Below are 22,628 nucleotides of genomic sequence, written 5' to 3' on the forward strand. Positions count from 1 at the left end.
TGGGTGATCAAATCACAATTTCCTTACACATTTAAAAATTGCATTTTGTTTTCTACTGCACTGCATCAGCAACAAGGTAAACAGAGGTATTGGATCCACAATATTTTTGAAACAATCCACTGTCTAAATTTGATTCACTGGAGGGCCTGAATCATTTCCAATTTCTCTGGTTCAATTCTTTTTTCTGCTATAGCACTCGAGGTTTTGAGTTTTTCATCTGAGGTATACAGGAAACTGGTCATTACTACAGGAGTTATCACCAGCTACCCAAGTGAAGCCACGTATAAGCAACTGACTAGAATAACTGGGCAGAAATACATTGATCAAGGTACAAGTTTTGTATATACATAAATGAACAGCCATACTGTAGCAACAATATTATTTTTTGCTGTGAGACATTTTATTATTAACGACTATGGACAATCCTACTGCCTCACAAGAATTTTTCTCGATAACTCGTAGGTTATTTTTAGACAATTGGTGGTGTTGTTTAAAAAGGTCTCCAGATGGCAGACTGACATTCCATAATAATCTGATGAGACACCCCATGGCAAACAGGCTGCTTCCACTCGACTATCAGAATCATCTCCAATGATGACACATCCCGTGACAACAGGATGCCTCAACTCAACTATCAGAATCATCTCCAATGATGAGACACACCTCATGACAACAGGAAGCCTCCGCTCAGCTGCAGGATGACCATTCAGACCTAGTTTTCTTTCCCAAGTCAGCAGGCGAATTTCAAGTGTCAAGCCAAAACTTACCCTGAATGAGACTATGAGCCAAGTTTATATCAGCTGACTTTCTCAATGCTAGTGAATTGGTGATGAATATGTTTCTAATCAGCTTGTGACTGCTGAAATTTCTGAAAAATTTTCAAGGAAAAATATCACTGAAAAGAACAATTTAAGTCTTTAAAACAACATTTTATTGGACACCTAAAAAAACATTCAACCATGTTATAGGTCTATATAATATACATGAAACTCTCATCCTGATAACGCTAGTATTTGAGGTGTTTCTAAACATCAAACAGACATCATTGCCAAAATCCTAAATTTCATTAGGTTTGCAGCCACCTGATCTGCTTCTATCAACTATGCCCTTTTCTGCCTCCGAATCTGAACTTCTAGTTGTATAAACATGGTGTGGCAGTGGAGGAATATAGTGCTCCTGCAAAAGTAACTAAAAAGACCATGTATGTAATTTACTGAGAAAAAAAAGGAACACATACTGGATTTCCTACTATGACTATAACAAGGGGATGGGTATATCTGAAATATCGAAAATGCCCATGCTTAACTAAACTTAAACAATAAAATCATCAACTACACCGCTTACAATAAAATCATCAACTACACAGTTTACCTCTATGACACTTGTAGTAGATTCTGGCAGCAATTGTAAACAATAATTATCATGAAGAAAATGAATTCAGACTAAAATGATCTTGCCCAAAGAAATGTAGACCCTTGTGACAAGGAATTATACACACACTTGTAAAACAATACAAAGGAATATTCTTTTCTAAGATATTCTACTAAAGGTACTATAATGAAATGTTATAAACCAAATCTACACTCCCCATCATTTATAAATCTGCTTCAGAAGACATTAGGCTAAAAAAAAACAAATGTGTTTCTGGTTGGGCCGGTTTTGCCCAGTACTTGAAGCATGTAGTAAATTATAGATACAGTGGAACCCTGCTATAATGCGATAATTGGGGTCCACAAAATTGGATCGTGTTAATGCGGGGTTTTACAGTATTTTACTTTTTTGAGAGAACAACTCATTGGCACATATACGTGTATTCATATCTACGGTATGTGATGAATAGGGTATCAACACCGTTTACTATCGTGCCATTCAGTTCATCTATAATGCATATAATTCCATTGAAAAATTGCACACAGATTTACAACATTCAATATTTTTTCCCCTGATCATTGTATCTGAATTCAACGTCTAATATATAGTATGAACAGAGTATCAACACCGTTTACTTGCCGTCTTATATCATACTGCCGGGGCTTGAAATTAATCCATAAAATATGTAATTCCATTGCAAAAATTGCATACATATTTAAACTATTCAATAATTTTGTCACACATCATTATATGTCTGAATTCAATAGAAAAAATTAACAGCAAAATTAGGTTAAGACAAAGCACGTGTACGGTTCATTACGTTCCAGTGTCTATGAACGTTGTCTTTACAAATTTCATACTGCTAAAATTTTCTCATATGCGTTTCCGTGTACATTCATTCATTGTAAATTTCCAATAATTAGCGCTTTTACGCCTTTTCTTTTGAACAACTACAACAAGAATAATTACAACTCAACACATGCTTTCAGCGTGCATATAACTCTTACTTCAGATTTTGTGACTATCGAAAGAAACGTGTGAAAACTACTATACTGATCATGGCGCAAAGTGCAGAGAACGATTTGTGTTTGTTAACTTGCTTTTCCATAACGATAAAATATTTTAATAAAAAATAGGAAATTAATAACGAGTTCATAAACAAACACCATACGCATGTAAAACCTGAGAAGTGCAGTAGGCCTGCAATGGTCACAACTCACTTAAAAAAAAGTAAAGCTGAACGCATGTACAATTTCATACCCTTTTAATTTCCAGCTAATATTTACTGGTCAACTGATTGCGTCTAATAACACCGCCAAGCCCAGCGAACATGTTGGCGGCTTTTGTTTTTTGATGTTTATTAAATTGTGAGAATCTTTTATCAACCAAAGCATTGTCTGCTGCTTGTTTGTGCATGCACTTAAAGAAACACATGTTGGCTATTGTTTGAGCAACGATGGTATACAGAATTAATCGAAGACAATCACAAAGACGACTTACTGGCTTTACTCATGGATCAGTAACAAGTAACATTTCCGATGTTTATTTCTGCATAACACTTCAAGAACCTGGTGAAATTGTTAAATTTCAGAAGCCAAGCCATGATCGTATTATATTCAAATTCATACTTGAACTCTTCCCCAAAATGATAACGTTTTACACACTATTTCTCTTACTTTTAACAAGTAATTTTCCAGGTACGAGAAAAATATACGTACATGTATTTAAAATGTCAGGAACCCTGCCACGATCACATTATATAACGTATTATACTCTAATTCATACACGATCTCTTCCTCAAAATGATAATTTTTGTGTGTGTGCAAAGTGCAGAGAACAAATTGCATTTGTGAACTTACCATAACAGTAAATATTTTTAAAACAAAAAGAAAATTAATAACGAGTTCATAAGTAAACCCCATACACATGTAAAACCCGAGAAGTGCAGTAGGCCTGCATGGGTCACAAGTCACTTTTATAAAAAATTTTTTTTTTAAAGCTGGACACATGTACAATTTCATACTATTTCAATTTCCAGGTAATAAAGCGGACATTATTTACTGGTAACATGTCCAATAATGTTTATTTTGGTATAACACTTCAAGAACCGGGTGATATTGTTGAATTTCAGAAGCTACGCCACGATCGTATTATATTAAAATTCATACGCGAACTCTTCCCCAAAATGATAATAAACGTTTTGCACACTATTTCTCAAACTTAAAAAAAATAAAATTTCCCAGTACGAGAAATAAACACATACATGTATTTAAAATTTCAAAACCCACACCATGATCATATTAAATTAGAATTCATACGCGATCTCTTCCCCCATAATGATAATAAATTTGTTATTCACTATTTCATATACTTTTAACAAAAAATATATTTTCATGTGCAGATGAATATACAAAATTTCGGGAGCCATGCCACAACCACGTTATATCTGAATTCGTGTTATAGCGGGGTTGCACTGTACTAATCATTAAAATACATATGTTTAAAAAAATACCTACTCTAATTTAAAAACCACTGCAGCAGGAAACATTTTTGTGTGCTTTATCATTATCCAACCACAGAAAACTGATTTTACTGGGTGGAAGTAACATGTTTTGAATGACCTTAGGCTGACAGCCAGTGTGACCACTATTGCATAGTTCCTGCTTCAGCTGCAATGATTAGCCACTACAGGTGAGGCCCCACATATGCTACATGCAGTTCACTCTTCCAATACTAACTCAACTGTATAATACCCAGTTAACTCCTGCGGAGTAACCCATCAACAATTCTATAATTTAAACACAATGGATACACTTGACATTATTTCTGAAAGGTGAAAACATTTTAATCAGATTTTGCGCCTCATTTTACCTTAAAGTTTCTCACTTCTGCTAGCAATGAATTTCTTAAAATTAATTTTGGAGAATCTTTAGAATATATGACCATGTTATGCGTATTAACTATTAAGTTTCAAAGCAAAATATGGGCTACAAAGATTTTGTTCACTTTTATTGTCAAGGCCTAAAACGGATAAAAACTAAGTCAAACATTTGTTCAAATGTGTCAAGTAATGCCCTTAATACCATTTATGACATAGTAAAATTATGAATACAATATCTACTGGGTGGCTGAGTGGTCTAAGGCACTTGCTATAACAGATTGCTGTCATCTCACCTATGTCTCCATGGGTTCAAGTCTCGGGCTTGGCCAGCTTGGGTATGTAAGAAATCTTGCCTCTAGCTTCAGATGGGTTGGTGGCTCTTCCTGGTATTTTTATGGGTTCTTCCTCTACAAGATATACTGGTCACCATGTAAAGCCTATCCTGTGCTGAAAAAATGGCATTAAACCCCAAACAAGGACTGTACTAATTAATATGTAAAGATTACCACTGAATAAACATGATATTTATTCTGACTGGTCAACAGAGACCTTCTGTGCAGGCTAACAAGCATAGGGCCTGCAATAAATATATGGTCAAGAACCAAACAAAAATACTTTAAAAAGTGATTAAAGCACCAAATGTAGGTGCGAAAACATGATTGCAAGTTAAACGCACAAACTTGATCAAGAATGTACATGTAAAATGGTAGTCCCCATGACTCCCTCCCCAAGGAGCAGGTCCTCTAAAATCACTCAGAATGTTTATTATGTCCCAGGATGAAAGAATGGTTGAGATGCAGTGAGGCTGTACTTATGTTTATGTTTTTATACATGCAGACACCAATACCCAAGGTATTACTACAGTTCTCCTCCGCTTTGCTGTGGCAAGCTAAAGATAAAGCCCAAACTAGTGGTTGCATAATTGCCAATCTTATACAGATGCACACATGACAATTCACCATCAAATCTTGCAGCACTAATTTGATCCCAATAATTATTTACATTTTCATTTGGTTTTTGCTAAAATATCTTTTATGTAAGCATTGTCTTTTGCAAGCAGGTGTGCCTTCAATGTTTCCAGTTCTGCTGAAATTTCTTCACTGCTCAATTTGGATACAGGGATTTGCTTCACTTTGCTGAGAAAATCTTCAATCAACTGCTCTCCCTCCTGAAAAATGAAAATGTGAATGTAAAATCATTAATTTTCAAATATGTATGATTACAAAATTATCAGGAACATGTCAAGAAAACTGAAATCTCTTTGCAAATATTTATCATTAGTGCAGTATACACACTTGGCACATGGCTTGCAAGTCTGCTATGATGCTGCCATGGTTTTATTAAAAGGATGGATATCTGCTCATATCAACAAAATATTGTGAAAGAAAACAACAAAAAAAATGGGGGGGGGGGAACAACGAGTTCAATATTTACCTAACACTTAATATCCGTTTCTTCCTTCTTCCTGCTACACTTGGTTTGGGATCTACTTAAAACAAAATCCTTGTAAGATGTCTCCTCCCCCATCTAGTTGTATAAACAATAATCTGTTCATTGTTTCTGTTCTTAATATGTGACTTATCTGTGTGTGAATACTATTCTGTGCTGAGAATCCCCTTTTACGGTCTCAGTGGGCATAACTAGCTTAGCCTGTTTAAATTGCTATGTAGTTTTGCAGCATAGGATCCCTCAGTGCTGAATAGTAATTTCAAAAAGAAGTAAAAACTGCATCCTACTTTTAAATTGTCTGTATTTCAGTTAGGCTTGGTATTCTCTGATTATGGAGTTGACTGGCATGCTGTCTGTTTTCGTCCAATCAGCATTTACACCAGACTCTTATCCAACATCATCTTCCGGCTCAATATTAATCACTGCCATTTCCAAGAACACTTTCCTAGCTCCAATAACTTGATACTCTTTCAATGATATTATCAGCCAGTATTTGCTTAGTGAAATCACCATCTAAAGTTGAACTATGTTGGTAGTCAGCCATTTTGGGTCTTCTAGGTAGTCTATGCTTTAAACAAGTGTCTGTAAGACTTCCTCGATAAAATGCAAGGTTAAAACTATGACAGAATGGTTGTTCTAGGGAAAACTGTATCAATCAAATTTAGTTTAACAACCAATCATGTCAACCTTAAGTACACATACGTGTAAACAGTTGCCTACCAGAAAAACGAAATGTCGTGAAAAGTGCTACATGAGCCTCTATCAGCAACAAAACTTGTGTCGCAACAAGAATTTTAAGTGTTAAAAGCTAAAAAAAAAATGTAATCTGTGCAGAGTACATTTTTATATGACTGACTAGGAACCAATCTGAAATAGTTCCTGTGCACCACTGTTTTTCACATACATCTACATGTTACTATCTAAAATGATTATTGCATAAATGCTTAAAATCCCCTGAGAGGTATAAGCAAAATTATTGCTATTATAAGTGGCAAAAAAGTGTGATTTGGGTGTAAAAAGTGTAATCTATATATTATATGATGTAATTACAGCACATATGAAAAAGATACATTTTTACTACTAACCTGGTTTTGCTGCTGGTCAAAATTCTTGTCACAAAGGGCAAAATCCATATGGATTAGAACCAAAATACAAACACAAATTATACTGACAAATTATTTATATTCAGCATTCCCTTCAACTAGTCTATGTGTAACTTTCGCTGAATAATCATGGTCAGGTGATCCAAGTGCTGTATTACATTACTCTCTGCGTGGGTTCAAGTCCAAGGCTCGGCTAGCGTGGGTACGTGGGAAAGCCTGCCAGTAGCTTCTCGTGGGTCGGTGGTTCTTTCCTGGGTATTCCAGTGTTCTTCCTCCACCAGTTATACTGGCCGCCATGTATAGCCTATCTTGTGCTGAAAAATGGCGTTAAACCCTAGAACAACAACAACAACAACATTACTCTCTTATTTTTCTTTTAATGTTTGTAAAGCAATGTTGAACTGTCACTTTTTCTGATACGACATGTTTTGAAATTTGAAACTATCCACTTGCTCCAACATTTTCTGTTACATAACATCCACACCTCACACTGTAATGTGTTTCACTTAACATCTGGTGCCATTTTCTTTAACAAATATAGACTGGTTCAACAGCTAACTAGCTTATCACTAAAATGAATCTGTTAGGCAAAGTTCACTTCTGAAGAAACCAGTCTATTTTCTTAGAAATGGGCCCAATGCAGTTGCTATAAATAGCAGATAAGGAAAATTATCTTGTGTTATTCTTATGCCTCAGTCACCTTTTGAAGAATATCGTCAAATTTATACGAGTGGAATGAAAGTGATGATAATAAAAACAAAAACTTACTTTTACTGCTTTATTTTTTTTTACAAATGTAGCAAAAACACGAAATCCATATGCAGTATAGTGGGAAACATAATTTGATGAAAAAAAGCCATAGAATCATGCCAAAAGCACAATGGTTGGCATGTATGTTATTTCAGTAAATTGTTTAGTGACACATGTTGATTGACTGATGGGAAATTGATCAAACAAGGACTACCTTTTTATATATGGGTTGACATGTTTTTGTAGTGGGATGTGACTGATAAATGAATTTTCTAATATGTGATCTATTTATGAATTTATGGATTTTTCATGTGTGGTACAGTTCTTAAATCATTATGAATTGTATCACATATGGGTAACAAAAATGTAAGCTATCAATATACAAGTATCAAACTGATTTATTTTTAGATTTCCATCGTTTATTTTCTAAATTTGTAAATCCTACTCACTGACAACAGGCCTCACAAACAAATTTCAATTGTATGCAAAATTTGATCCCCCACTTATGTTGACAATATTACCTTGTGACGGAGTATGTCGAGATCAGCGGGTAGTACTGTACATCGGAAGTAATTATTACTTCCATGCTATTACAATAATTTCAAAAAAGGTTGTTGAAGAGTATGGATTAGGACGAGTCTAATGGATTAAATCTGAAGTTATATCGGTTTATCTAACACCTGACTCATTCAGATATCACTACGATATCAAATTGTAGCTGAAGTAAAATTTTCAAAGCATATCCAATGGGCCATCTGGAAATCGGCACATTGCTCAAACTACACTATCTACATTGGCATCTTTGAAAAAATGCAAGTGATTATTAAGGACTTCAGCTATACAATATAAAATAATGTTCCTCAAGACAGTGTATCCTCACAGTACTTTACATTACACCTCATCAGGATTCTAATTAATATTTTTTCTTTAAAGACCATCAATTCCTAGATAACTCAGGCACGTGTGGATTCACCCACCATTACCTGCCCCTATCTGTACCCCACACCCAATTCCATATGACCAGCTCCCTTTTGCTCAACCAGCTGTAAATGGAATTACAAATCTGAAACTTTCCAGGTCTAAAGGCAAAACTCTTTTACAGGACTCAAGAAATGGGTTCAATCCTGACCTGTTTTACAAGTTTCCTTTTCTTTACAGCTGGCTCGTCATCACCTTCCAAGTCTGTTCCAGCAAGACTCACTGTCTGATAGTCTTCAAGCTCCCGGGCCTTCTCCTTTGCAAACTGAAAGACAAGTTGGATCAACATAACGGTTATAATGATTAATTGCTATACATGTTGTACTTGTATTCTTCAACTTGGTGGCCATGATACAATATATTGCCGTACTGATGGGCTATACTGGAATTTTTTTGTTGTGATACTGTGAATCGTAGAGAGGGGCTACATTTGTATTTGGTAATATCGTGAAAGATACTGAGGGGCTATAATGGTATTGGGTTATATTGTGAAACGTAGAGGGGCTATACTGGTATTAGGTAATATCATGAATCATACAGAGGGGCTATATTGTATTAGGTAATATCATGAATCGTACAGGAGCTATATTGTATTAGGTAATATCATGAATCGTACAGAGGGGTTATATTGTATTAGGTAATATCATGAATCGTACAGAGGGGCTATATTGCATTAGGTAATATCATGAATCGTACATGAGCTATATTGTATTAGGTAATATCATGAATCGTGCAGAGGGGCTATATTGTATTAGGTAATATCATGAATCGTACAGAAGCTATATTGTATTAGGTAATATCATGAATCGTACAGACAGGTTATATTGCATTAGGTAATATCATGAATTGTACAGAGGGGCTATATTGTATTAGGTAATATCATGAATTGTACAGAGGGGCTATATTGCATTAGGTAATATCATGAATCATACAGAGGGGCTCTATTATTAGGTAATATCATGAATTGTACATTTGAACAAGGGCTCATACAGAATTCTGAATGATAAATTCAAAGACTAATCACAAACTTTCAGAAACCACAAATATAGATTTCCAAGACTTATTTTTGCTCTCATTTTGTATAAAAGTTATGTTATATGAGAATGAATGCAAAATTTTACAATATTGTTTAATGACGAAATGAAACTGAATGGGTCATCAAAAGAAAGAAACCAGGAAAATTCGACTAAATCTGAATCTAAAAACCTTGGACAATTTTATTTGTGATTATGGAAAAAAATTAAAATGTTTGGGTTTATTTCAATTTTCAAAGACTTTTAAAGACCTCAGGGTAATCTGCTTGATTTCCCCAAACTTTCAGGGCCCTGAAAAAGCTACCTCATTTTTCCCAAACTGTCAAAGATCTTCAAAGACCCATGAACCCTGTATATTGGTCTTTTGTGAATCAATTTGGTGTACTCCTATTTGTCAGAATACTCATTTTTCACAAATAATCTATGAAGTAATTCCGGCATGTCATTATTTCTTCTTCTTTATCACAAAGTCATATGGACAACGTTCTTTTGCATACCAGGGCCCGGTAACATGGAACGAATTGCCCACTGAACTTAGACACAAAGATACAGTGATCCCATTCAAGAGTGCTCTTAAAACTCACATATTTCGACTGCAAGAAGAAACTTAAAGACCTAATAATTTCCTACCTTAAATATTTTCAGCATAGTTTATGTTTTCTAATTTCACAGTGTTTGTTTTTTTTAAAGATCATATCATGTTTTAGGTGATGTCTAATGTTTGTAAAGTGTTTAGAGCTTCTAAAAGTTAGGGCCAATACAAAGTCATTATTATTATTATGATCACTTTAAAACAGTTGTATATTTTTCAAAACCAATCTAAAGTTATTTAACCTCTGTCCAGATGGATTCAAGTCTCAGGCTCGGCCAACGTGGGTGTGTGAGAAAGCTGCCAGTAGCTTCCTATGGGTCTGTGGTTCAGAGCAGGGTTTTCCCCCCATTCTTCCTCCACCAGTTATACTGCTTGCCATGTTACCCAATCCCACACTGAGAAATGGCAGTAAACAATGACAATATTAACAAATATCTGAAATACTCCACTATAGCACACTGTTATAACATGAATTCAGATAATACAACTATGGTGTGGCTCCTAAATTTTCATATAAATGTATTTTACCCACTGACTTTTTTTTCTTTCCTTAAAAGTACAAAAAATAAGGTGTAAAAGATTATTTTCAAACTGCAGAAGGGGTGGCGTGTAAAATGGAGACTTCATTCACCAAAGTTTGTTTGGACTTATAACTTTTACTGATCAATGACCATCACATCTGTGTACAGTTCCAAATAAAATGAAGATAAATGTAAATAGTAATTAAGCTGATTTATGAACAGGATATTGAACCCTCCACATATCTGGCTTCCAACCAAAGTTCTTCACTCTACGCTGATAATGTAATTTTTAAAGAAATAAATCAAAATCATCATCTAATTTTATTTTTAAACTGACAAGACATAATGACATTACATCCATATTGTATTACTGACATAACTTAGGAAAGTAAAATGAATACTTAGTAAAATTATTGAAAGCCTCTGTAGATGTTAATGTTTACTTAATCATGAAATCGCTTAATTACAGTTTGATTCTGGGACAGAAAGGAAGGAGATGAACACTTACCTCTACAACATGTTTAGGAAAATGAGCAAGTTCTGCCACATGAATTCCAAAACTCTGGTCACAGACACCTGCAGAATTAATGTTTGTGTTACAGGGTATTGCATATGTACAGAATTCAATGTCATAAAAAAAAGTATTGCATCTCAGACTAGGTTTTCCGAAAATGTTACACCTATTTAAGTTGCCCATGTTATACCTATTTAAGTTGCCCATGTTACTTAATGTTATACCTATTTAAGTTGTCCATCTTACTTAATGTTATACCTATTTAAGTTGTCCATGTTAATGTTATATCTATTTAAGTTGCCCATGTTACTTAATGTTATACCTATTTAAGTTATCCATGTTACTTAATGTTATACCTATTTAAGTTGCCCATGTTAATGTTATACCTATTTAAGTTGTCCATGTTACTTAATGTTATACCTATTTAAGTTATCCATGTTACTTAATGTTATACCTATTTAAGTTGCCCATGTTATACCTATTTAAGCTGCCCATGTTACTTAATGTTATACCTATTTACGTTGCCCACTTTACTTAATATGATACATCAGATTACTGGTAATATATTTCAATATGAAAGGAGATAAAGTTCCTCACTGAGACTGGAAAACATTTGGGATTCAGAAATGAAAGACACCAATGGGATCTCTGTATGCAAAGGCATAGACCACAACGGGAACATGTGATTTCATTGAACTTACACTGAATGAGCGGATCTGTTGACTTTTTGAATTTGCTCAAATATTTTAAGGGTGGGGTGGGAAAGTGTTTGATGTCTACGGTGGTGATTTTGGAATCTATTTGGGAGCATACAATTTTTCAGTATTTGCAACAGTGCTTTTGTTTCTGAGGATGACCTGTATGCCAGAAGGTGGAATGAAATTTGGTTTCTTACCATGCAAAGATTTGCAGTTGGGCCAGGAGACCATATCACATGTGGTATTAAATGGATTAGAAGATAGTTTGGTAGTATAACAAACAGCCAGTTTTGTTTATCTGAAATAAGGTGTTGGTTCATTTGACTAAACAAGGGCTTTCTGAAGGGGTAGTTCTAATTGCACCAAGACAAAAGTCCCAATATTTAACAGAGTTACTGAGTATTCATCATCCCCCTCATTGTAACACTGCCTCATTAGGAAGCTAAGATTGTACCCCGCATTTGTCATGCTCTTGATGCATACATGTACACCACTTCCTCGCTAATTCATGACTGGATAACTAAGTAAATTACTTGCAACATGATATAATCTTTGGATCCAACTTAAAAAAAAAAAAAAGATTGACAAGCAAAAAACAGAACTGACAGTGGAAGACAATTTTTGTGTGCAAAAGTCCAATCATAATGAGCATTCGATATTTGTGAATCTTCAATGTTAAAAAGTCCAATTATCTTTTGATATAAAATCAGATTAAGACAAAAATATTATATATAATATTAAAACATTTGTACTTACACAAGACGGCTAAGTCTCGAGTATACTGACTAGTTATCAAGAACGTTTCAAGTACAAAAGTACCCCCCCCACCCCCAAGACAAAACTAGCAGCTGTAAAATTTGCTTGGTAGGCTAAGCTGGTTTTATTTTGAGAATTGCTAATGACTTAATGGCCCTCTCACACCAAGATGGAAGCTAGTGGACAGATAAATGGTCTCCCGCCATTTATAACAAATTATAAAAGCCAACATCACATTAACAATTAGTCCACCTAATTTCCTGTTAAATTATACACTGTTAAACAAATTGTAAGTTTGTTATTTGTGGACTGGTCTTCAACATTTGCAGTGACATATTTGTAGTGACTTGTAAGTTTTGATTAAATGCATTTGTCTTTTGTCTTCTTTTAATTCTTCATGATCTAACTGAAGTTTTCCTTGACCTATGGACTATTGTGCTCATTAGTAATATCATCATAGATCTGCCATGCGATATCAATGCAATTTATGATAATACTTTATACCTTGAGGATTAGCAATTACAAATTTATTATTTAGTGAGGTTCCATTCCCGTAGTTTAAGAGTAATTTATGATTACATTTTTTTACCTTGAGGATTAGCAATTATAAATGTACTGATGTGCAAGTGTTCTATTTCAGTAGTTTAAGAGCAATTTATGATTACATTTTTTTACCTTGCGGATTAGCAATTATAAATGTATTGATGTGCATTGTTCTATTTCAGTACTTCAACGCTAATTCAAGCTAGTTTCTTTGTGCTTATGCATGTGTGTTGACAATGAAAGGGAGGCAACTCCAACTTTATGCATGATTGATGTCATCTTGATTTATATTAAAAGTCTGTCATGGATTTAATGACTTCAACTAACTTCTTTAGAACTCACATCTATTAACATCAATACCAATTTCACTGATATTTGTGTAGGATGATGTCAACTGTAATTCTCATTTATCATTTACAGTTGCAATCACTCAACTCCAACAGTTAAAGGTCACTGGCCACCTATATTGTACAAACGTGTGATATTATTATAGTCATAAAAAATACGCTTGTATGCACACCATAAAAATGTTTATATCGCTCTGATGTCTGCAATGTGGCAGTGATGTCTATTTTCTGTGATTCAACTAAGAACTGATAACACATACGTCATCGTTTTCCATTCTGGATTTCATCGGAATTCAAACTCAGTTTCATTAGGACTTTTTATTACCAGGATTTTTATTTTTTAATTCTTGGATTATTTTTGGATTTGATTCGTAAGTTCTTTTCTCATTTTTATCTTGTTTTTCTAGGAAAATAAATTATTTGTTAAATTTTACAAAGTTTGTTGTCTTCAGTCTTGTCTTGTTACTGTTCAAAAGAGCATAAATATGTAACAAAAAGTGTAAAATATCTCAATAAAGGATTACAGTACAGTAATGTTACTGCAGATGAAATATATTAATGTTTAAAATAATCATAATACGTTTTGAACATGCAAAGTGTAGACTTTGATCATACTCTTTATTTAGCATTAATATAACCAATATGAACTCGAAAGGATTTAAAAAAAGAAATACGAGGTATTACTCTAGGACGTTTAATATTTATAGGTGTATACACTTGAAAGGATTTAAAAAAAGAAATACGAGGTATTACTCTGGGACGTTTAATATTTATAGGTGTATACACTCGAAAGGATTTAAAAAGAGAAATACTAGGTATTACTTTGGGACGTTTAACATTTATAGGGGTATACATCTGGACATGATAAAATAATATTTTCCCCCCGTCCCAAAACTTATTTTCATCAAGGTATATGTTCCAAAACTTACGGTGAAACTTATTTTCAACAAGGTATATATCCCAAAACTTACGGTGAAACTTATTTTCATCAAGGTATATGTCCCAAAACTTATGGTGAAACTTATTTTCATCAAGGTATATGTCCCATGACTTAAGAAACGAAATAATGTTGTGGTGAATTTGTGCGCTGTGCCCCCCACCCCCACACGGTACAATAAAATAGACAAAACACTTTTTTTTTTAAATATGTAAAAAGAAAAATGTTAGAGTATGGCCGGTGACCTTTAACCAAAGTTTGAATCTCTCTAGCTATCTAACACACTTGCTTATGCTGCAGTCATGAACCCAGCTGAGCACAAATTACTGTGGAGAACTGCTGATAAATTGCTGTATAAGCCTTGTCCTGTAACTAAATCTGTCTGAATACAATTTTAACATTATTGGCATGAACTGACCTGGTTTAACTCTATACAAAAGAGTCAGGGTGTCGTTTGTGGTCAAAGCTGTGACATGTAGGTTATTGACAGTAGAAACAACATCAGCCAGTGCTGTCAATTCATGGAAGTGGGTGGCAAACATACACAAGGCCTTGATCTTAGTTGCTATATGTCTGCAGTGAAAAAAAAACAACACATGTACCACATTTTAAAGATGATGAAGCTGGAATCTTATAAAATGTTGCCATAGTGATGTATCGGTCTCTGTATTTCAATCTATCCATCCATCTATCTACTTACCCTATACAGCCCATATGTCAGCCTGTTTGTCTTTCTGTATCACCATTAATTCATCCAAGTCGAGTCAATACAATGTCATGATAGTTGTATGAAGTACAGAATTTGCAAGAAATCCACAAAGCCTTGGTAAAGATATGTTGCAAAAACCAGTCTGGAGGATTGGCAATGCAATGTCAGGTGGCTGAACAATCAGAACTCCTGTAAATGCTGTTATGAAAGCCTTTCCTGTAAATGCTGTTATGAAAGCCTTTCCAAGTCTCTTCAATGTGGAGCTGCACACAAAATTTGATTGAAGCAAACAATCTTTGGTAAAGGTTAATCTGTGGAAACCAAAGTTAGGGGGATAGACTGTGGTATTCAATATCCGATGTAGTCATGGTGTATGCATGTAAAGTTAATCTGTGGAAACCAAAGTTAGGGGGATAGACTGTAGTATTCAATACCTGATGTAGTCATGGTGTATGCATGTAAAGTTAATCTGTGGAAACCAAAGTTAGGGGGATAGACTGTAGTATTCAATACCTGATGTAGTCATGGTGTATGCATGTAAAGTTAATCTGTGGAAACCAAAGTTAGGGGGATCGACTGTAGTATTCAATATCCGATGTAGTCATGGTGTATGCATGTAAAGTTAGGGGGATAGACTGTAGTATTCAATATAAGATGTAGTCATGGTGTACGCACGTAAAGTTAGGGGGATAGACTGTAGTATTCAATATCTGATGTAGTCATGGTGTATGCATGTAAAGTTAGGGGGATAGACTGTGGTATTCAATACCTGATGTAGTCATGGTGTATGCATGTAAAGTTAATCTTTGGAAACCAAAGTTAGGGGGATAGACTGTAGTATTCAATACCTGATGTAGTCACGGTGTATGCATGTAAAGTTAATCTGTGGAAACCAAAGTTAGGGGGATCGACTGTAGTATTCAATATCCGATGTAGTCATGGTGTATGCATGTAAAGTTAGGGGGATCGACTGTAGTATTCAATATCCGTTGTAGTCATGGTGTATGCATGTAAAGTTAGGGGGATAGACTGTAGTATTCAATATCCGATGTAGTCATGGTGTATGCATGTAAAGTTAGGGGGATAGACTGTAGTATTCAATATCCGATGTAGTCATGGTGTATGCACGTAAAGTTAGGGGGATAGACTGTAGTATTCAATATCCGATGTAGTCATGGTGTATGCATGTAAAGTTAGGGGGATAGACTGTGGTATTCAATACCTGATGTAGTCATGGTGTATGCATGTAAAGTTAGGGGGACAGACTGTAGTATTCAATACCTGATGTAGTCATGGTGTATGCATGTAAAGTTAGGGGGATAGACTGTAGTATTCAGTACCTGATGTAGTCATGGTGAATGCATGTAAAGTTAGGTGGATAGACTAGTATTCAATACCTGATGTAGTCATGGTGTATGCATGTAAAGTTAGGGGGATAAACTGTAGTATTCAATACCAGATGTAGTCATGGTGTATGCATGTAAAGTTAGGGGGACAGACTGTAGTATTCAATACCTGATGTAGCCATGGTGTATGCATGTAAAGTTAGGGGGACAGACTGTGGTATTCAATACCTGATGTAGTCATGGTGAATGCATGTAAAGTTAGGGGGATAGACTGTGGTGTTCAATACCTAATGTAGTCATGGTGAATGCATGTAAAGTTAGGGGGATAGACTGTAGTATTCAATACCCGATGTAGTCATGGTGTATGCATGTAAAGTTAGGGGGATAGACTGTAGTATTCAATACCCAATGTAGTCATGGTGTATGCATGTAAAGTTAGGAGGATAGACTGTAGTATTCAATACCCAATGTAGTCATGGTGTATGCATGTAAAGTTTCATCCATACGTCTCCCAGGATTGCAAAGTTATTGGCTGCCACAAGCAAATGTTACCTGAAGGCTATATGGATGAATGGACAATGTTGTAACATGCTAAGTCTAACTCAAGATGGAAATATAAAAATTAATTGAAGCTCTAACAATAAACAGTAAAATTTGCTTCAGCTTCATTCAATATCATTTATATCCTCATTTTGATTATAAAATATATAACAATCCTAATAATATTTTTTGCATATTACACCTTTAATAAATGACTGATAACAATCCTAATATTTTGCATATTACACCTTTAATAAATGACTGATAACAATCCTAATAATATTTAGCATATTACACCTTTAATAAATGACTGATAACAATCCTAATATTTTGCATATTACACCTTTAATAATGACTGATACCAATCCTAATAATATTTTGCATATTACACCTTTAATAATGACTGATAACAATCCTAATAATATTTTGCATATTACACCTTTAATAATGACTGATAACAATCCTAATAATATTTTGTACACATTTAATAATGACTGATAACAATCCTAATATTTTGCATATCACACCTTTAGTAATGACTGATAACAATCCTAGTAATATTTAGCATATTACACCTTTAATAATGACTGATAACAATCCTAATAATATTTTGCATATTACACCTTTAATAATGACTGATAACAATCCTAATAATATTTTGCATATCATACCTTTAATAATGACTGATTACAATCCTAATAATATTTTGTACACATTTAATAATGACTGATAACAATCCTAATATTTTGCATATCACACCTTTAATAATGACTGATAACAATCCTATTAATATTTTGCATATCATACCTTTAACAATGACTGATAACAATCTTAATATTTTGCATATTACACATTTTAATAAATGACTGATAACAATCCTAATATTTTGCATATCACACCTTTAGTAATGACTGATAACAATCCTAATAATATTTTGCATATTACACCTTTAATAATGACTGATAACAATCCTAATATTTTGCATATCATACCTTTAACAATGACTGATAACAATCCTAATAATATTTTGCATATTACACCTTTAATAATGACTGATAACAATCCTAATATTTTGCATATCATACCTTTAATAATGACTGATAACAATCCTAATAATATTTTGCATATTACACATTTTAATAAATGATAACAATCCTAATAAATATTAGCACTTGCTTACTCTGATATGGCCCATGCCAGGCCAAATCCATCGTAGGTGGAAGTCCCTCTGCCCAGCTCATCAATTATGATCAATGAATCTTCAGTTGCAGACTGAAGTTAAAGTATAAATTAAATTATAATCAACTGGATTAAAAAAGACGGCTTGCTGGACAAATCTGAAATGTTGGCATTTAAGGTGGGAAAAAGGGTCCTGTGGAACGTCATTTTTCACATTCCTATGTTTCACAGTGTTTTCCAGTGTTGAACACTGACGGAGAAGAACATTATCTTTCATCACATGACATCACAATAGTGTTTTGATTGGTGGATCATCACTGTGAATAGTTTGCATGATGTCATGATATACAAGTGTCTGCATTCTTCTATCGTTTTAATTTCACTATTATCTAATCCAAGCATTTACAACATGAGCCAAACAACTATCTGCATTCTTCTATCGTTTTAATTTCGCTATTATCTAATCCAAGCATTTACAACATGAGCCAAACAACTGTCTGCATTCTTCTATCGTTTTAATTTCACTATTATCTAATCCAAGCATTTACAACATGAGCCAGATAGTGATTTTTAAATGTACCAGTATGATGCAAATGTAACAAAATAAAATCAAATCAAAGGCACAAAAACCACAACCTGCAAACTTCTCATCATGAGTCTGGCACACAAACCATAACCTGCAAACTTCTCATCATGAATCTGGCACACAAACCACAACCTGCAAACTACTCATCATGAGTCTGGCACACAAGCCACAACATGCAAACGTCTCATCATGAGTCTGGCACACAAGCCACAACCTGCAAACTCCTCATCACGAGTCTGGCACACAAGAAACAACATGCAAACTTCTCATCATGAGTCTGGCACACAAACCACAACCTGCAAACTTCTCATCATGAGTTTGGCACACAAGCCACAACCTGCAAACTTCTCATCATGAGACTGGCACACAAACCACAACCTGCAAATTTTTCATCATGAGACTGGCACACAAGCCACAATGATCTCCAAACTTCTCATCATGAGTCTGGCACACAAACCACAACCTGCAAACTTCTCATCACAAGTCTGGTACACAAACCACAACCTGCAAACTTCTCATCATCAGTCTGGCACACAAGCCACAATGATCTGCAAACTTCTCATCATGAGGCTGGCACACAAGCCACAACATGCAAACTTCTCATCATGGGTCTGGCGCACAAGCCACAATGATCTGCACGTTTCTCATCATGAGTCTGGCACACAAGCCACAACCTGCAAACTTCTCATCACGAGTCTGGCACACAAGCCACAACATGCAAACTTCTCACCATGGGTCTGGCACATAAACAACAACCTGCAAATGTCTCAGCACGAGTCTGGCATACAAACCACAACCAGCAAACTTCTCATCATGAGTCTGGCACACAAGCCACAACATGCAAACTTCTCATTATGGGTCTGGCACATAAACCACAACCTGCAAATGTCTCATCATGAGTCTGACATACAAGCCACAACATGCAAACTTCTCATCATGAGTCTGGCACACAAGCCACAATGATCTCCAAACTTCTCATCATGAGTCAGGCACACATGCCACAACCTGCAAACTTCTCATCATGAGTCTGGCACACAAGCCACAACCTGCAAACTTCTCATCATGGGTCTGGCACATAAACCACAACCTGCAAATGTCTCATCATGAGTCTGGCATACAAGCCACAACCTGCAAACTTCTCATCATGAGACTGGTACACAAACCACAACCTGCAAATTTCTCATCATGAGTCTGGCATACAAGCCACAGTGATCTCCAAACTTCTCATGAGTCTGGCACACAAGCCACAACCTGTAAAAAACTTCTCATGAGTCTGGCACACAAGCCACAACCTGCAAACTTCTGATCATGAGTCTGGCACACAAGAAACAACATGCAAACTTTTCATCATGGGTCTGGCACATAAACCACAACCTGCAAATTTCTCATCATGAGTCTGGTACACAAACCACAACCTGCAAACTTCTCATCATGAGACTGGCACACAAAGCACAACCTGCAAATTTTTCATCATGAGACTGGCACACGAGCCACAATGATCTCCAAACATCTCATCATGAGTCTGGCACACAAGCCACAATGATCTCCAAACTTCTCATCACGAGTCTGGCACACAAGCCACAATGATCTCCAAACTTCTCATCATGAGTCTGGCATACAAACCACAACCTGCAAACTTCTCATCACAAGTCTGGTACACAAACCTCAACCTGCAAACTTCTCATCATGAGTCTGGCAAACAAGCCACAGTGATCTCCAAACTTCTCATCATGAGTCTGGCACACAAGCCACAATCATCTGGAAACTTCTCATGATGAGTCTGGCATACACCCCACAACCTGCAAACTTCTCATGATGAGTCTGGCACACAAACCACGACCTGCAAACTTCTCATCAGAGTCTGGCATACAACCCACAACCTGAAAAGTTCTCATCATGAGTCTGGCACACAAACCACAACCTGCAAACTTCTCATCATGAGTCTGGCACACAAGCCACAACCTGCAAACTTCTCATCATGAGTCTGGCACACAAGAAACAACATGCAAACTTCTCATCATGAGTCTGGCACACAAACCACAACCTGCAAACTTCTCATCATGAGTTTGGCACACAAGCCACAACCTGCAAACTTCTCATCATGAGACTGGCATACAAACCACAACCTGCAAATTTTTCATCATGAGACTGGCACACAAGCCACAATGATCTCTAAACTTCTCATCATGAGTCTGGCACACAAGCCACAACCTGCAAACTGCTCATCATGAGACTGGCACACAAACCACAAGCTGCAAATTTTTCATCACGAGTCTGACACACAAGCCACAATGATCTCCAAACTTCTCATCATGAGTCTAGCACACAAACCACAACCTTCAAACTTCTCATCACAAGTCTGGTACACAAACCACAACCTGCAAACTTCTCATCATGAGTCTGGCAGACAAGCCACAATGATCTCCAAACTTCTCATCATGAGTCTGGTAAACAAGCCACAACATGCAAACTTCTCATCATGGGTCTGGCACACAAGCCACAATGATCTGCACATTTCTCATCATGAGTCTGGCACACAAGCCACAGCATGCAAACTTCTCATCATGAGTCTGGCACACAAGCCACAATGATCTGCACATTTCTCATCATGAGTCTGGCACACAAGCCACAGCATGCAAACTTCTCATCATGAGTCTGGCACACATGCCACAACCTGCAAACTTCTCATCATGAGTCTGGCACGCAAGCCACAACATGCAAACTTCTCATGATGGGTCTGGCACATAAACCACAACCTGCAAATGTCTCATCATGAGTCTGGCATACAAGCCACAACATGCAAACTTCTCATCATGAGTCTGGCACACAAGCCACAATGATCTGCAAACTTTTCATCATGAGTCTGGCACACATGCCACAACCTGCAAACTTCTCATCATGAGTCTGGCACACAAGCTGCAACATGCAAATGTCTCATCATGAGTCTGGCACACAAACCATAACCTGCAAACATCTCATCATGAGTCTGGCACACAAGCCACAATCATATGCAAGCTTCTCATGATGAGTCTGGCATACAAGCCACAGTGATCTCCAAACTTCTCAGGAGTCTGGCACACAAGCCACAACCTGTAGAAAAACTTCTCATGAGTCTGGCACACAAGCCACAACCTGCAAACTTCTCATCATGAGTCTGGCACACAAGAAACAACATGCAAACTTCTCATCATGAGTCTGGCACACAAACCACAACCTGCAAACTTCTCATCATGAGTTTGGCACACAAGCCGCAACCTGCAAACTTCTCATCATGAGACTGGCATACAAACCACAACCTGCAAATTTTTCATCATGAGACTGGCACACAAGCCACAATGATCTCTAAACTTCTCATCATGAGTCTGGCACACAAGCCACAACCTGCAAATTGCTCATCATGAGACTGGCACACAAACCACAAGCTGCAAATTTTTCATCACGAGTCTGACACACAAGCCACAATGATCTCCAAACTTCTCATCATGAGTCTAGCACACAAACCACAACCTGCAAACTTCTCATCACAAGTCTGGTACACAAACCACAACCTGCAAACTTCTCATCATGAGTCTGGCAGACAAGCCACAATGATCTCCAAACTTCTCATCATGAGTCTGGTAAACAAGCCACAACATGCAAACTTCTCATCATGGGTCTGGCACACAAGCCACAATGATCTGCACATTTCTCATCATGAGTCTGGCACACAAGCCACAGCATGCAAACTTCTCATCATGGGTCTGGCACATAAACAACCTGCAAATGTCTCATCATGAGTCTGGCATACAAGCCAC

General features: G+C 36.1%; 1 protein-coding gene across 1 annotated transcript in view; it reads right to left on the minus strand.

The window, feature by feature from the left end:
• Positions 1-908: 908 nt before the first annotated feature.
• The window catches only part of LOC149801065 (DNA mismatch repair protein Msh2-like), a 148,851-nt gene continuing 127,131 nt past the window's right edge, over positions 909-22,628 (minus strand). The window contains exons 23-27 of the mRNA XM_089955099.1: positions 18,250-18,341; positions 14,893-15,047; positions 11,188-11,255; positions 8,684-8,797; positions 909-5,420 (exon numbers count right to left, since the gene is read on the minus strand). Of these exons, the coding sequence (XP_089811225.1) occupies positions 5,259-5,420; positions 8,684-8,797; positions 11,188-11,255; positions 14,893-15,047; positions 18,250-18,341 (591 nt within the window). The 3' untranslated portion in view covers positions 909-5,258. The remainder of the gene's footprint in view (positions 5,421-8,683; positions 8,798-11,187; positions 11,256-14,892; positions 15,048-18,249; positions 18,342-22,628) is intronic.

This window comes from Sinohyriopsis cumingii, chromosome 4 (assembly GCF_028554795.1).
Source record: "Sinohyriopsis cumingii isolate HCF-2022 chromosome 4, ASM2855479v2, whole genome shotgun sequence".
NCBI classification, from domain to species: Eukaryota; Metazoa; Mollusca; class Bivalvia; order Unionida; family Unionidae; genus Sinohyriopsis; species Sinohyriopsis cumingii.